General features: G+C 40.6%; 3 protein-coding genes across 3 annotated transcripts in view; all 3 read left to right on the plus strand.

Annotated features, from left to right (window-relative positions):
- Positions 1-14,805, plus strand: part of lrrc28 (leucine rich repeat containing 28) — a 362,729-nt gene that overhangs the window by 258,221 nt on the left and 89,703 nt on the right. The window lies entirely within an intron of this gene.
- On the plus strand, positions 5,941-6,843 carry LOC140302326 (uncharacterized). Its single transcript, XM_072381158.1, has 2 exons — positions 5,941-6,681; positions 6,790-6,843. The coding sequence occupies exons 1-2, from the start codon at positions 5,941-5,943 to the stop codon at positions 6,841-6,843; spliced, it is 795 nt and encodes a 264-aa protein (XP_072237259.1).
- On the plus strand, positions 12,381-13,256 carry mespaa (mesoderm posterior aa). Its single transcript, XM_072381159.1, has 2 exons — positions 12,381-13,049; positions 13,170-13,256. Exons 1-2 carry the CDS (start codon positions 12,381-12,383, stop codon positions 13,254-13,256), a joined length of 756 nt encoding a protein of 251 aa, XP_072237260.1.

A 14,805-nucleotide genomic window follows, 5' to 3' on the forward strand; every position in this document is an offset into this window, starting at 1 on the left:
AATTTAAAGAGGTATTGCTTCAGGCTACATAATTTCTTTTTAGCGTTCTTTAATCTTTAGCTCATGCCTTTGAATTTTTTTAACCTGTCACCAACAGCCAATATTTCTGGGCTCTCACTGCAGTCACCAGGTATCCAGATAACAAATAAAGGGACCAAGACTTCAGTGCTCTTCAGTGCCCCAGCTGCCTTCCAAACGCAGATACATTTTGAAGAAGCTAATGAGTAGCTAAGTCATCATCAGATGATAGCTGACAGAGTTGCTCTCCTGACAATGTCAGTTCAAACATGGTAAGTTAAAAATCAATGAGACAACAAAAGGAAAACAAATAGTAACCTGAAAGCTTCCAGCACAAACAATCTTAACCTGTACCCACAGATATCTACATGTTCTTATATGTAGATATCTTATATATATTTTAGTCTTACGTAAATGCACTTTGGGAGATATAGCTACCTTTGAACATTTTATGGATACCAAAAAATGCTCAAGATCAATTTAAAAGATTACAAGAATTTGCAAATTGATATTATAAAAAGCAAAATATATAGAAAAGAGGGGTACCTCAAGACGTTTGCATGGCACTGTATATTATGTAATAATAGGGGAGTTGTGTGCAGGACTATGTCTTGGCAGTAGGGGTGACAGTCTCATCTTGTTGTTGGCAAGAAAGTAAATTAGAGTGTTTTCCAAAATACTGAACTATTTAATTGGATTCTATTTTACAAGTAGCTAAACACCAAATATGCATGATAAAATTATAGCGGCTTGAATTTTATCTGTGGCCCTCATGAGACGTAAACATGTATGAGGCAGTTTAAGAAGAAAACATATCACGCAGTCCTTTGAGGCTTAACATATGAAAGAACATCAAAGAGAGGAATATCATGAAGCCTTGGACACTGGCAGGACATTTTTTCTCAGACTTTAAATATGACTGTAAGCTGTTTCCTACAAGCACGTTCTTTTTCAGGCGAATGTGAATGGGAGCTGAACATAACTGTCAGGGGCAGCTGTGTGATGGGAGGACTTGTAAAAACATGGCAGAACACAAGTGTGAGCAAGTGCTGGTAGTAGGAGGTCGTGTTTACTCTGGCTGAGGTGTGAAAGACACTCTGCTGATCTGACCAGCAGGTTTATCAGGACGTCTGATGACTGCAGAGAGCAGTGAAATGTTTTCTCCGGAGCATTCTAATTTCATCGTGTTTGACTTCGGTTACCGTGAGATTTGGGCAGTCACTGCTGCTCAGATTGCTGTTGTACATCAGGGGTACAGGAATATAATATTATCAAGATTCTGCTAAGATCACTCATAAACTCATGTTTAATGCTTGGAAAAGAGAGTTACATTTAGATCCTTGGAGGTATTTGTTCAGGTTTTCTGTGAATGTCACACTTTTACAGCTACATGAAATTCGCTGCCCACCTCTGGCTGACTCTTTCCAATTCCAGCAATGTTTCACACCTAGGGTGCAAAATGGGTCCTCCTCGCCTGCTCCTCACCCACTGACATGTATACACACACACACACACACACACACACACAAAAAGATGCACTGAAGCTGACAACATACCTGACATTACCACACACATTCAAGATAAACAAGACTCCAGTGATGTTGTAATACACAGCTTCTTGTTGACTTTTTTTTTTTCCTTCGGCTTTGTCACCTTTAGAGACTCTAAAATCTGGCAACAATAAAAAGTAAAAAAAAAAAAATCACTTTAACCAACGAGCTTACTCAGCAGTCTTCAGCAAGTTCAGGATATCAAACCGAAATGTTCTCTAAAGCAACATACTCCATTTGACTATTTTTGTTTATCTTAAGACGTCAGCATTTTTTGGATTTATTTTCCTCATCACTTTGTCAGAGGTCTAAGAACTGGCTGAGGGACGGAGGAAGCACTCATGGAGTCAGGTGGAATCTTCACCTGACGCAGGGTTTATTTATGATGTTTTCATAGATGAATCTAAGCATTTCAGGCTGATTTTGGATGTTGTCAAACGAACAAAAACACTGATTAACTCTGGGAGGTTGTTAGTAATGGGACGTGCATACCAAGGCTCTGAAGCGGGCATTGAGTATGAAGGGCAATTTCAGATGATGTTCTGATTCAAGATTTGTATCATTAACCCTGAAATCATTTCAATGATAACAAATGAAGCCTTGCTTCTGATACAAACACACAAATGGTTCGTCTGGTAATTTGCACATGAATTTGCACTTTTTTTTCTCTTACTTTAGGTAAGATAAAAAAAGTTTTTCTAACCCTATATTTCATTTGTAAACGGCATGGCATTGTAATATTTTAATTTGTTCAACCGAAACAGCTGCAAAACAAAAGTAAAAATAAAGAAAAGATTCACACAACAATCTGAAATAAAAGCAGAAATGACTACAGGGCATTTTATACTGGTTATATTTATTTTATCTACCAAGCTCCATGTGTTGTGGGTTGTGTCTTTTAATTCATAACTTAGATTATAAATTATTATAAATAATTGACTGTTTTAACATTGGTGCAAAATAGCAATTTCTCAAAATGTTAATCAGCAGGTGGCCCCACTGAGCTTTTAAAGCTTTGAGAAATTAACTATTTAGTTACTGGTCGACCTGGAAAGCATCAATGCTTTAAGAAGATTAATCTTATAGGCTCTCCCTAACTGAAATACATCTTACCAGGATGGCAGAGGAGAACGGACAGCAGCAGCGGGTAGAAACACAGAAAGCTGAATGGTTTCCAGCAAGCCCCAGTCTTCAGAAACTCTACCATCCTGTAAGAAATAATTCTGATTAGATATTCCAAAGTTAGTTTGTACACAGTATAAAGTAGTTGTAATGATCAATGGTTAGGATAATGATATATAGGTGATCAAACTGGTAATAGTTTGACTTCTGTTTTGGGGCAACTTGTGTTGGTTTGCATCATTCTGATTTGCAGCTGTGTGAAAATCCATCTGACAGCTCCTTCCCTTCCCTCTCAGACTACATAAAGAGGTTAAAAAAAGTAAACAAGTCACATGAAAATTAAAGAAACACAAGACAACAACTGACTGCAGGGGTTTCATGCCAATACAGATGTTTTCTTGAGAATCACATGGCACTTCTTAAAAATATTTGATTTGTCCATCCAAATATCCATTTTGTAAACCTACTGAATCTAATTCTATCCCAAATTAATAATAAAATAAAATGTGTTCTACACATTCAGTATGATGCTGTTGGCTATGAAACTATTCATGATCTGCAGTAGAAATGCATTCAGTCTCTGTGACTAAATTAATCTGCCCCCACTGGCCTTGCTGTGGCATTGCTTAGGCTGCACTTTCTTAGTTGGTGATATTGGCTGCACCTGGGAGGTTACAGGGAGATTTTTTTCACCAATTTTGCGGCTGCAGCTCACTGTGACTCTTTTTGTGGCACATTCCATCATCTTAGAATTTAGTCTTCACTATAAATTGCAGCCCAGCAAGCCAGATTGTAACAGTGAGCCTATTGTACAATAACATTGTTTTGTGTAATCATTACACACCGGAAATTAGTGATGGACAGAGCCACTGAGCTCATTGATTTTAGAACTGTTATTCCATAATCTAACATTTAGAGGACTTTGAACAGAGCATCCAACATGACGGTCATTGTTGTAATGGTGTGCAGACTCCACTTACTATGTGCACCTTTGGCATGAGCTGGTGCAGTAATGGTGTGAACTACTTCTACCACATTGAACAGCACCACATTAGATCTTGTACAATAACATTTTCAATTCTTATTCTTTTGTTCACTATATTTCCACTCATGAATGCTTTTATCCCAAGCAGAGGGAGGTCGTGGCAAGGTTGACGGACAGAGGAGACCCAGACAGGTGGCAAGCAGCCCAGTCTCTGAGCCTGCTGTGGGTGGGCGTTCACCCAGAGGTGCCAAACTCCCAGGCAGGCTCCCACAGCCTCACCTCGGTCAGGGTGACTGGCAGGGTCAAGCTGTGGGTTCAGCTCTGGTTCACTCTGCCCTCAGCCTGACACAGTGTACATCATTTCATCATTTAGTGCTACATACTCTTCCACAGATTCAGTCACATACATTATCTTTATATAAACTTCATAGCGAATCTCACTCTTTGTCTTCTTTTTCACGTAAGTGAGCAGGAGCAAGCAGAACTTTAGCTTTCTGGGTAAAAAATTCTGATAGGCTCCAAGTTAAAGGTTTTAGCATTTCTGCAGATATCTGTATTTTTATGTTTGACTTTAAAACCTGATTGAATGAATAGAAGAGTCCAACAAAAACAAACAAAGCATGATAAGAGGAACGGCGAATTCTTCAGAAAAGGGGCCATAAGAAAACCAGACTGAAGGGGGAAAATATACTGAAAACCACAACCACACTGACTCAGCCCTCAGCTAGAAAACAACATCAATTTCTCTGGAATTAGTACTTCTCAGCAAATCCCTCTGATGAACAGAATAACATTCCAGACTACAAATTTTCTTTGTTGGAAGGGGTGAACTTCCTCTCTCTGAAATGTTCTGGTTAACTTTGTATGCAATTAAGTTCAGAGCTGTCCATTTTTTAAGTTTCACAATGTGCTTTAAAACCAAGCTCTAAAACATACTAAAATTAAAAATCACTATGCCTGTATCAATATGTTTGGCTCTTACTACCAACTCTTTTCAGCGGAGACAAGCGAAGAGGTGGGGACAGAGAGAGAATCCCAGTCCAGCAGTCCTGGTTCTCACCGCCGAGGTGTGAAGTGACGCCCTCAGTCTCATCAGTTCTCATCAGTGTGAAACCATCACGCCTCTGCTCTAACTAGATAACATTAAGTTTCATTAAGTCTCATTTACCCTCATTATATATACATTTGCATCTTTGGCCATTGAAGAGGGTTTTCTTCCCACAAGCACAGTGCACAGGAGCAGCAGAAGGGTATAGCTTCACTTCCATGATGGAGATAAAGAAAGCGCAGGATCACAACTCACGCCTGGTTGCTTTGACTATAAAATGCTGGTGTGAAATCGTAGGCTGTAATGTGGTGGAGATCAAGACAAGATTAGGAGGCGCTGCAAGGTTCAAGGTTGGAGTGAAGTCAGGTGTAGAGGGGCATGGAAAGGCAGTTTCAACCTACAATAAAGATTTGTTTGATCAAACTTGATATGAAGTGTTTTGTATCCCTGCTGGTAGACAGTGTGTTCCTAGTTTTACATCAAAATCTGTGTGTTTAATGTTCAGGAGAGACTGATAATCATGTTGCCAATCCTAACACAGAATCAGACTACACAGCTAATGTTTTACTTGAGTAAAATGGAATATGCACTTTTTCTGCAGACTTATCAAATTAAGTACTAAATGTCCAAATTGTGACTTAGTTCCACAAAATCCTCCTATGTTTAGAATAAATGTTAAAGTACATAGTTTTCTTGGCAAAAACTATGGAATGATGACTGTGGATTGTTGTTCATTTTGCCTCAGGGAGACAACATGTACATGCACTGCCATCACTATTTATTTCTTGTAGTATACAAGATGTCTTCTTCAGACCTTTTTTGCTAACTTTGGCATTTCTCAGTCAGAAAATAATGTAAAAGAAATCAGATCATTTTAAACCAATCCCTAAACATGTGCAGAATGCATCTGGCCTCCTGCAGGGGCAAAAGCCCAAAAAGCAAAAATGTTTATTGTTTTCAGCAGGAGTCAAAATTCACACTTCAACTCCTGTAGCTAAACTTTCCCAGACTGAGAACCTAGGGAGAGACAGGGAGAGGTACTCAGATAGGGTCCCATTGACGGTGTGTGTGTGTGCTTAGGGGCAGCCAGAATCTGCGGAGGTGTCAGTTCACACCTCTGTGGCCTGGCCTGGACTTATAAACCAGTGGAGGAGAGCTGAGCAGCACTCACAACCTTCCAGTCTTTCCAGTCGGACCATTGAGTTTCTCCACACAACATGGATACCTCCTCGGTCCCTCTTCTCAACTACAGCCTGCAGTACCAGTGGTGCTCCGATTCAGACCTCTCCAGCCTCTCTTCTTCAGAAACCCTCTCACCTGTCAACTCCATGGACTCGAGCCTCTCACCTTCCTACCAGCAGCCTCCACAGTCCACTCCCAGGGCAGCTAAAAGTGAATATTCACGGGACCTCACGTCCTCACCCTATTCCCTGTCCGGACGTGGCCGGAAAACAGGCCGAGCAATGCGGATTCGCAGCAAACAGAGGGAGAGCGCCAGCGAGAAAGAGAAACTGAGGATGAGGGACCTGACCAAAGCTCTGCATCACCTCAGGTCCTACCTACCACCCTCAGTAGCCCCTGCTGGACAGACTCTGACAAAGATAGAGACTCTCCGCCTCACCATTCGCTATATCTCCTACCTGTCAGCCCAGCTGGGCCTCAGCGAAGAGGTATTGTTTCAGAGGAGGGAACAAGGAGACACCTCAGCCAGTGACCCCTCCTCTCCTGATATCATCAGCTACTTTCAGAACGCTTCCACCGGAGGACAGATGAAGAGCCAGAACCTGAACCAGAGCCTGTATCCTGCTGAGTGTTACAGCCAGAATACGCTGCTGCATTCTGGGGACTGTAGTTTTGGAGTGGATCAGTTGAGCAGGCAGTACAGTGATGGCCTTCAGGGAGACATTACCATGGACACAAATCTGCAGTCACCTCCAACATCGCAGCCCTCCTGTCAGGTAGGTGAACATTAACTCATTGAAATAGCTCCCTGTCTGTAAAACCTCATATTTAGGCTCTTTTTGTACATAATACTAATATGCTTCCTGTCTTCTTTTTTCATACAGATGTGCGGCAAAGACTTTTGCATCCCGCTGGTTCCAAGAGAGTACTGGGGTTAAACACTGGCCATCCAACAACAGACACAAACTACTTCAGTGATTTTACTGCCTCATTGTGGATCGAGTAATTTATTTGAAATATATGTTATTCTACCTTTTATTTATTTTGTATTAAAGAAATATGTTACTTGTAAATGTTTACACATTTAACAACTATTTTTATATTTCCTTATCCCTCTATTTATAATAAACCCTTAAAATACATCATTGCCTGTCTCTCAGTTTTTCATACAGATCGTAGTTAAGTGTGCACTTGGCTTTGTTAGAATGACAGCTGCTGTTCAAAAGACCCAAATGGACATAAAGTGTTTTTGTGTTTTACAGTGTAAGTAATTAGTCTTGAACATATACTTTAACAATGCACTCTATCTCTATGGTTATACTTGCAAACTCCCATAGTCCCATAATGTTGTGATGACTCAGTAAACACACATCATCTACTGGTCAGACCGGGTCGGTGGATATCTCAGCATTTAATGTCACAATAAGTGTCAATACAATTCTTAAAGGATAGGTTCACATTTTGTGAAGTCTGAAGCACAAAAGTGGTTATTTCCTGTAATCATTAATCCAGTTAATCCAACAAAATCTAAAGCCCTCTAACTTTATATGACTGTAAAATTGAATAGATTAAATATATCTAAAGTAGGATCCTTTCACCATAGAAGCAAGTCTTTTCTAAAAGTTACAACAGCTTTTCCAAAAAATTTATGTCTATAGATCAATAGCGAGATGGATGGATGGATGGATGGATGGATGGATGGATGGATGGATGGATGGATGGATGGATGGATGGATGGATGGATGGATGGATGGATGGATGGATGGATGGATGGATGGATGGATGGATGGATGGATGGATGGATGGATGGATAGATAGATAGATAGATAGATAGATAGATAGATAGATAGATAGATAGATAGATAGATAGATAGATAGATAGATAGATAGATAGATAGATAGATAGATAGATAGATAGATAGATAGATAGATAGATAGATAGATAGATAGATAGATAGATAGATAGATAGATAGATAGATAGATAGATAGATAGATAGATAGATAGATTTAGACCAGAGTTCTTGTTCCAGCATGAAAGAAAGCGATTCATATTGACTGAAGTGTGTCTGGCTCCACTACAACAGGTGCCAGTGTGCCCTGTTTCAGCTTGTCAGTACTGGGCTTGCTCTCGTTACCCTATTATATCACAAACCAAAACAATTGGCAATGCATTAGATAGTTTTATCACTTTGCCCATTTCATGCACGCTGTAGGCTTTCATTCTTATTCTTATTTGTCTGATATTTGTGGGTCAAAAAACAGGACAAGAACTTTGAAGCATCCATAGATCCTTCGGGCCAGTTTTCATCCAACTGAATATATATGAACAGGAGTAATTAGACTTCCAATCACATTATCTGGGTGTTAGTCTCACTTTAATTAGTCAATAAATTTGATTTACTTCTTAGGCAGACTAAGACAATGAATAGATTTTTCTAAAGGCATGTAAAGTTGACTTCTGTTGTATGTTCTTCTCAAAATAAGCAAAGCTTTTAAAAGGCCTTTCTGGATAACAGCATTTTAACTGCCAACAGAATCACAACAGGCAAAATTTTCATTAATACTGGTGCTAAGTTAAGTTCAGTTTAAATAAAACATTTAATGATTTAAACTTCAACATTTAGTAGAATGAAAATGTTTTTGTGTTTGCTTCAAAGCTCGAAAACTTTATGTATGTCTTTCTCACAGCTGAAATGCTTATCATTCCACCATACAACATGACTTCCTTGATTCTGCCAGCAGGCAGGGACAGTATAGAAAGATTACGTTTTTACATTACTGATTGAGTCAACAGAAGCTATCCCATAACTTAAATGTAGTGCAAAATCAGATTGACAAGAGAAAAAACAGTTAGTGTTGCTGTTCTGATATGATATCAATGCTGCATTTACCACAAATGGCTCTTTTTCATGAAGAAATTGTGCTATAATGCTGCGAGGGGAAATCCCCATTTGCTGTCACAAACGAGCCGTGCTCTGGATGAAGGCAGCATGTGTTCAGCTGTATGCTCTTACCTGGGGAGGGCACTTCAGATAATTGTATGGTACTGGTTCTAATAGCAGGGTGACAAAGATCAGAAGTTTTCAAACCCAGGTACAGCTGAACACATGCCCGCCTTCATCCAGAGCATGGTAAATTTCCAGTGGGGAACGGGGATTTTACGTATCCAGATGGTGACGTTTCCACCAGCATGTGCTCGTTATTCCGAGATGTTACAGTTGCTCGCCGTTGCTTGTTCACACTGACCTAACAGAGGCAGTGTACTCTATATAGGAAGTACAATACGCACAAACAAATGTAACTACAAAGTTTAAACACCTCTGTTTCAGACTTTAAAGCCATTTTTTGTTTATGTAACAGTTACAGTAGTTTTGGGTTATTATGGGCTGTAGAGGTGCCTGTAGAAATGGACTTGCTTGCACACCCAGCAGCTCATCCTTATGTGCCCCTCGTGCAGCGACCCAGCTTACAAAAATCAAAAGGTTCGCAACTGACCAAAATGACACCAAATAGCCTTGAGCGCCAGCTACTGTGACATCAATTTTGACATGCAACACTGTGCGCAAGGATGCAAACAGCAAGCATAAATAAAGATTTAGGGTTCCGTTAACTTTGACCCCCCCATTCTACATCTGTACATTGTGAACACAGAGAAATAATTAAAAAAATCATATCTTAAAAAGCTAGTTTGCAAAGAACTGTTGGTTTTCAGTCTAATTTTCTAATTTTTTATTTTTTATTGTTAACATAGCATACCTGCTTCTTGAAGACAGAGTTGTAATTTCCCTCTTGGAGTCTGAAGGGCAAGTAAAGTCTGTGAGGTTTGCAGACCAGAGATCAGCCTTTGCCACGGGTTATCTAGTTTATTTAGTGTTTCTTTGTTAATGGGGCACTGCAAACACAGAAGGAACTTTGGCACCGCTGAGTCTAGACTGCAATCCCTCCCTGATCTTCCCCCCTTTCTTTCACCTCCTGCCCTGATTGCTTGCCAAATCCAACTGAGAGGACTTTAATATTCATCGAGAAGTGTGGATCTGCATATCAGGTTGGAGAATTAGGGCTGAGTGTTTAGTTTGCCACATACATGCCGTTCATTTGATATGCAAGCAGTCAGCTTACACAAAGCCTAATCTACTCACTTAAGTCTATCATCACAGTAAAGCTAATAAACTCTCTGGGCTAAAAGGGTATGGGATGAAAGGGTTAGTGCTGTAGTGCTGATTATTCACTCATTACATGTGAGCAAACACCGTCAGAGCTGATGTGGAAGAAAAGAGGGGAGATCCTCCAGCTGGGAGGGTGGAAGAACACTGACAGCTGGAGGATGATTAAGCTTAGAATGAAAAATAAGAGCTTTCTGTCGTCCTTTCTCGATAACTCATTTGCTTTGCTGAACAGCCAGTTAGGGTGAGCTCTTTCACCGTCAGTCACAACAACGTCTGTATAAGTAAAAAAAAAAAAGAAGAAAGACAATAACAATGCAAAATACAAAATACAAAAGACTTTCACTGATGCGTCAGACTTGCCCAAAGGTCATGTGGCAAGACCTTAAGGGACTTTAAAAAGCACAAGGCCCCTAAAGGTCCTGCCACATGATTTTAATCGGGTTGAAGTCTGGACTTTGGCAGGGCCATTGCAACATCTTGATTCTTTTTCAGTCACACTGCTGTAGATTTACTGCTGTACTTGGGATCCTGCTGGATGAACCAAGGTTCAGCTGTTGGACAGATGGCCTCACATTTGACTCTAGAATACTTTATGTATGTCTTGTGGTTTGTTCAGATCTAAATTTGCAAACCTAAGCTCTGCTGCTATGTTCTTCTCTGAGAGAAGAGGCTTTCTCCTGCAACCCTTCCAAACAAGCCGTACTTGCTCAGTCTTTTTCTAATCGTACTGTCATGAACTTTTATATTTAACTCCCTAACTGAGGCCAGTAGAATCTAGAATCTGAGATGTATCTGAACATCACACAGTCTGACTTTGGGGTGAACTTCCACTCCTGTGAAGATTTGCAACTATCTTGAATTATTTCCCCTTGGAAATAATCTTTTTTTTGCTGTAGAATGATGGACTCAAAATTGTTCAGAAATATCCCTTCTCAGATTGATGGGTTGCAACAGTTGCTTCTCTAAGGTAATTTCTGATGTATTTCCTCCTTTGCATTGTGTTATCGCACACTTTAAGACCGAGTAAGGACCAAATGATTATCCTAGTATGTCCTGATATATTAAATCTTAGAATTGACAGATGGTGTGTATGATTTTACATAAGCATGGTGTTACCTCAATTGCCTTGGATCACTGCTTCTGGAGAATCAGTCTTATTGGCTTTCAAGCCCTCACGGGAATCCTGGTGTTGTTTTGGATGTTTTTCTTGATTGAAATGTCTGTTTTTCTTGCATTTTTCTGGTGTTGGAAAGCTGCGTTACACCAGTTGACACCTCCTGCTTATAGGTTTCACGTCTGCTGAGGAGCAGGAGACAAATGTGACGCGGTGGTTTGTGGGAACGCTGCTAGGAACTCAGCTCCACAGTACCAGTGTCAGCAAAAACCATTAATGGGTATCACTGAAATGATCTGATTATGTTACTATTTCATGTATTTCATTGTTAATGTTGCAGCTGGGACATTTGTGAGATATTAAAATAAACTAAGATGATTCCTGTGTTATAAATTGAAACTCCAAACCAACAAATCACTGAGAACAGTAAAATAGTTCTCTGGACTGTTAACAGTAAATATATCTGTTTTGTGTCTTGCATGTTGAGGTATTATTATTATGGTGTAGCACTTTTTAAAAGTTTGAACTAGTATCCTAGACCAGTGAGGCCTTCTGCTGTCCAAACATTCTAAGGTGCTAACTCCTCACACCTCCCTGGCACACTTTTTCCAGCTTGGCCTTGAAGTAATCAGCGGGACTGATCACATTTACAGCCAAATTTCTTTATTCTTTATTTCCCCAAGCAGCATTTATACACAAATGATGGTGGGACACATGGCTTATTCTTTTATTCAGCCCAGTATTAAGAGGACTTTCTTTGGTAACAGATAAGTAAGCTGTTTCCAATCACAACCATGAGACTCACAGGGTTTCTGATAAGAATGTGGGGTTCAGAGGCAGACCTGTGGTCCAGGTAAAGGCCCTGTTATGTTCCCAGGCTGAAGGAGCATATAGTGTGAACCTGTATAGTTTACAATGTCAATGTGAGCTGCCAGGTCACACCTTGTCCGGGAGCATGCCAGTTTCCCATGGGACCCCCTGGCCTAGGTGTCGCCTCCATTTCCAGAGCATCACAGGACCAGAGGTGACTGTCAGAGGTGCAACCTCGCACCTCCCACCACATATATGGAGCAGCCTCCCTGGCCGCACTCATTATCCTTTGCGTACTTCAATAGCAAGAGACTGACAGCCCACCACACCCAGAAGAGCTTACAGCTGCAGCATTAACTACAGAGACAGACAACCTCAGCAGTTATGGAGATGTCCTTCTGTTCTCCTCTCCAGCTCCAGGAGTTTGATTGTGAGTCTGTGCTAGAGAAATCTCTGTATTATGATCCAGCGTCGGACCCTGGCTACGTCAGCGCTGGTAGCAGCCTGTCTCCAACATCCTCTGTGGACTCCTTCTGCTTCTCCCCTGCCTCCCTGCTAGCTGTGGGAAAAGAACAGGATGCTTTGGACAGTTTTCTCTTCAGCCCAGTGGAGCCTTATCCCACCTACCAGCCGCAGAGTATACTTAGCTCCCAATCTTCCTCTGTAACTGCCTCCACCACAAAAAAGTCCAGGTCCAGGTATCCGGGCAAGAAGCGCCAGACAGCCAGTGAAAGGGAGAAGCTAAGGATGAGAGATCTGACCAAAGCCCTGCATGAGCTCAGGACATATCTCCCACCCTCTGTGGCACCAGCCGGACAGACCCTAACCAAGATCGAGACACTGCGCCTCACTATTCGTTACATCTCATACCTTTCAGCCCAGCTAGGCCTCAGCGAGGAGGTGCTGGAGCAGAGCAGATCCTCAGGCTTTGTAGAGCAGGTCCAAACCTTCAGTCAGTTCCTGGGTCAGCCAACATCGAGCTACAATCCCCAGGAATCAAGCTGCGACACCATGAGTAAGGAGCAGCTGTCCTCTCTGCAGTACTCATATCAGGTATGGTCACTTTCTGGTCATAAACTCCCTTAAAATAAACTTAGAAATGAATTATTCTTTTTCTGTACATTCTTATTAGGTTCAATGTTCCAGTTGAATTAATCTGTTTTCTGTTGCCAGGTTTCAAGTGGAGTTTGCCACACCAGCGAGCAGCACTGGATGCTCCAACAACAACCCCAAACTTTCACCTTTCCTGAGCAGTGTTGAAAGATGCAGTGACTGATCCACTCCCTGAATTTCATTGCAACAATGACCTCTTACACAATTTATGGACAAAACTTGTCACTTTTTGTTATTTTGAACAAATTATTTTCTGTCCTTTGCTTGTTTTTGTACAGATAGCTGTGTATTTATTAAGCTTCCACATTGTTAACAAAATAAACATTATTTATCACAAAAACCTTTGTTGGTGCATTTACTAGTCATCCAAAACTTTAACATCTACACAGATGAAAGCATGCACACTTTGTGTTTGGCCTCCGCTTCCTTACACAAACAGCTGTCAGCAGGACGAGGTGCTAAACAGGGAGCACATTGTCTCTAAAGTCTTTCAGGAAAGACCCCCGCTGAGAGAGGTGACAGCTGAAGTAAGATCAGTAAATTAGCACCTTTTCTTTCCTGTGTAAATGTGACTGATCCCTTAAAACAAAACTATTGAATAAATAAATGTTTGGCAGATTATTCCATACCGATGAATACATTCGGTTTTGCTTCATTAATGTGCCGATTGATGTTTTCATGACCCATAACCTAACCCTTATGATGTGTTCTCCTTTGTGTTACTTATACAGTATTTACAAAACAAATTATGACTTAATTCTAGTAACAACTGTCATAGACAGTATGGTTAATATCTACAACTGTTCTGGGACATATGACATTTTTCAAGAGCCACACCATTTGATTTGATATGAAAATTAACTTTATCAAGACATCATAGGAGTAAAGTATGCTTTTGTGATCCAAATGTTCTAAAAACTTGTCATCTTCCAAAGCTTCTCTCTCTTTTTAATCACTTCTAAATCCCTCTGAGCAGTGAAAAGAGCTTGTGAAAAAACATTTTACAAGTTCATGCTCAATATTTTTCAGGTTTCTTTCTCCTACAGTGGGTAAGGTGTGTCAGAACATGTGGGAGCAGAGAAGTGGTGCTTGAAATGGTGCAAACTTCAATGTTTTCCCACATGCACGACAGCCTTGAAATTCTCTGCACTTCACCTGTCTTTTTGTTCTGAATTACATGCTTGGAATGGCAGTTGTGGACAACACCTGAACCCAGAACTCAGAACACTGTCTTTTATCTATGTAGAGGCTTAAGTATGTTGTTTCACGCACTGCAGAGCAGAAAGGTTCTTGTGCTCTACTGAAAATTGCTTGCAAGTGTGTGGGCATCTTATCCAGAGAGAAGGATAACAGAGTGGTGATAAACAGAAAATCTTTTTCTTTGTTTACTTGTTTTCACAGTTTTACTTCCAGGTCATTACTCTCAGAAAAGACAAGATCACCCAGCACAGTCTTACACGCCAGTGAAACAGCTGCTTCAGTGCACAGTGACAACATGTAGCAGATAGAATTAGTGAAATAAAAAATAACTGAAAAAATAAAAATGCAGTTAGGCTTGAATACCAATTAACACATGGATACAGGTTTGCATGACTTTGCCTGAACACTTTCTTGTACAAAACAATCAGCAACGAAAAACGTGACCCTCTCACATACTAAAGTACGTTTTGAACACATGGACGAACGTGAGTGTTGC

This window comes from Leuresthes tenuis, unplaced genomic scaffold (assembly GCF_036924035.1).
Source record: "Leuresthes tenuis unplaced genomic scaffold, fLeuTen1.0.hap1 SCAF_2, whole genome shotgun sequence".
NCBI classification, from domain to species: domain Eukaryota; kingdom Metazoa; phylum Chordata; class Actinopteri; order Atheriniformes; family Atherinopsidae; genus Leuresthes; species Leuresthes tenuis.

Bases quoted from the DNA above. Each gene is read 5' to 3' on its own strand.
- LOC140302326 (XM_072381158.1), top strand. From the start codon at position 5,941: ATGGATACCTCCTCGGTCCCTCTTCTCAACTACAGCCTGCAGTACCAG. The intron at 6,682-6,789 runs GTAGGTGAACAT...TTTTTCATACAG, and splicing joins CATCGCAGCCCTCCTGTCAG to ATGTGCGGCAAAGACTTTTG.
- mespaa (XM_072381159.1), top strand. From the start codon at position 12,381: ATGGAGATGTCCTTCTGTTCTCCTCTCCAGCTCCAGGAGTTTGATTGT. The intron at 13,050-13,169 runs GTATGGTCACTT...TTCTGTTGCCAG, and splicing joins CTCTGCAGTACTCATATCAG to GTTTCAAGTGGAGTTTGCCA.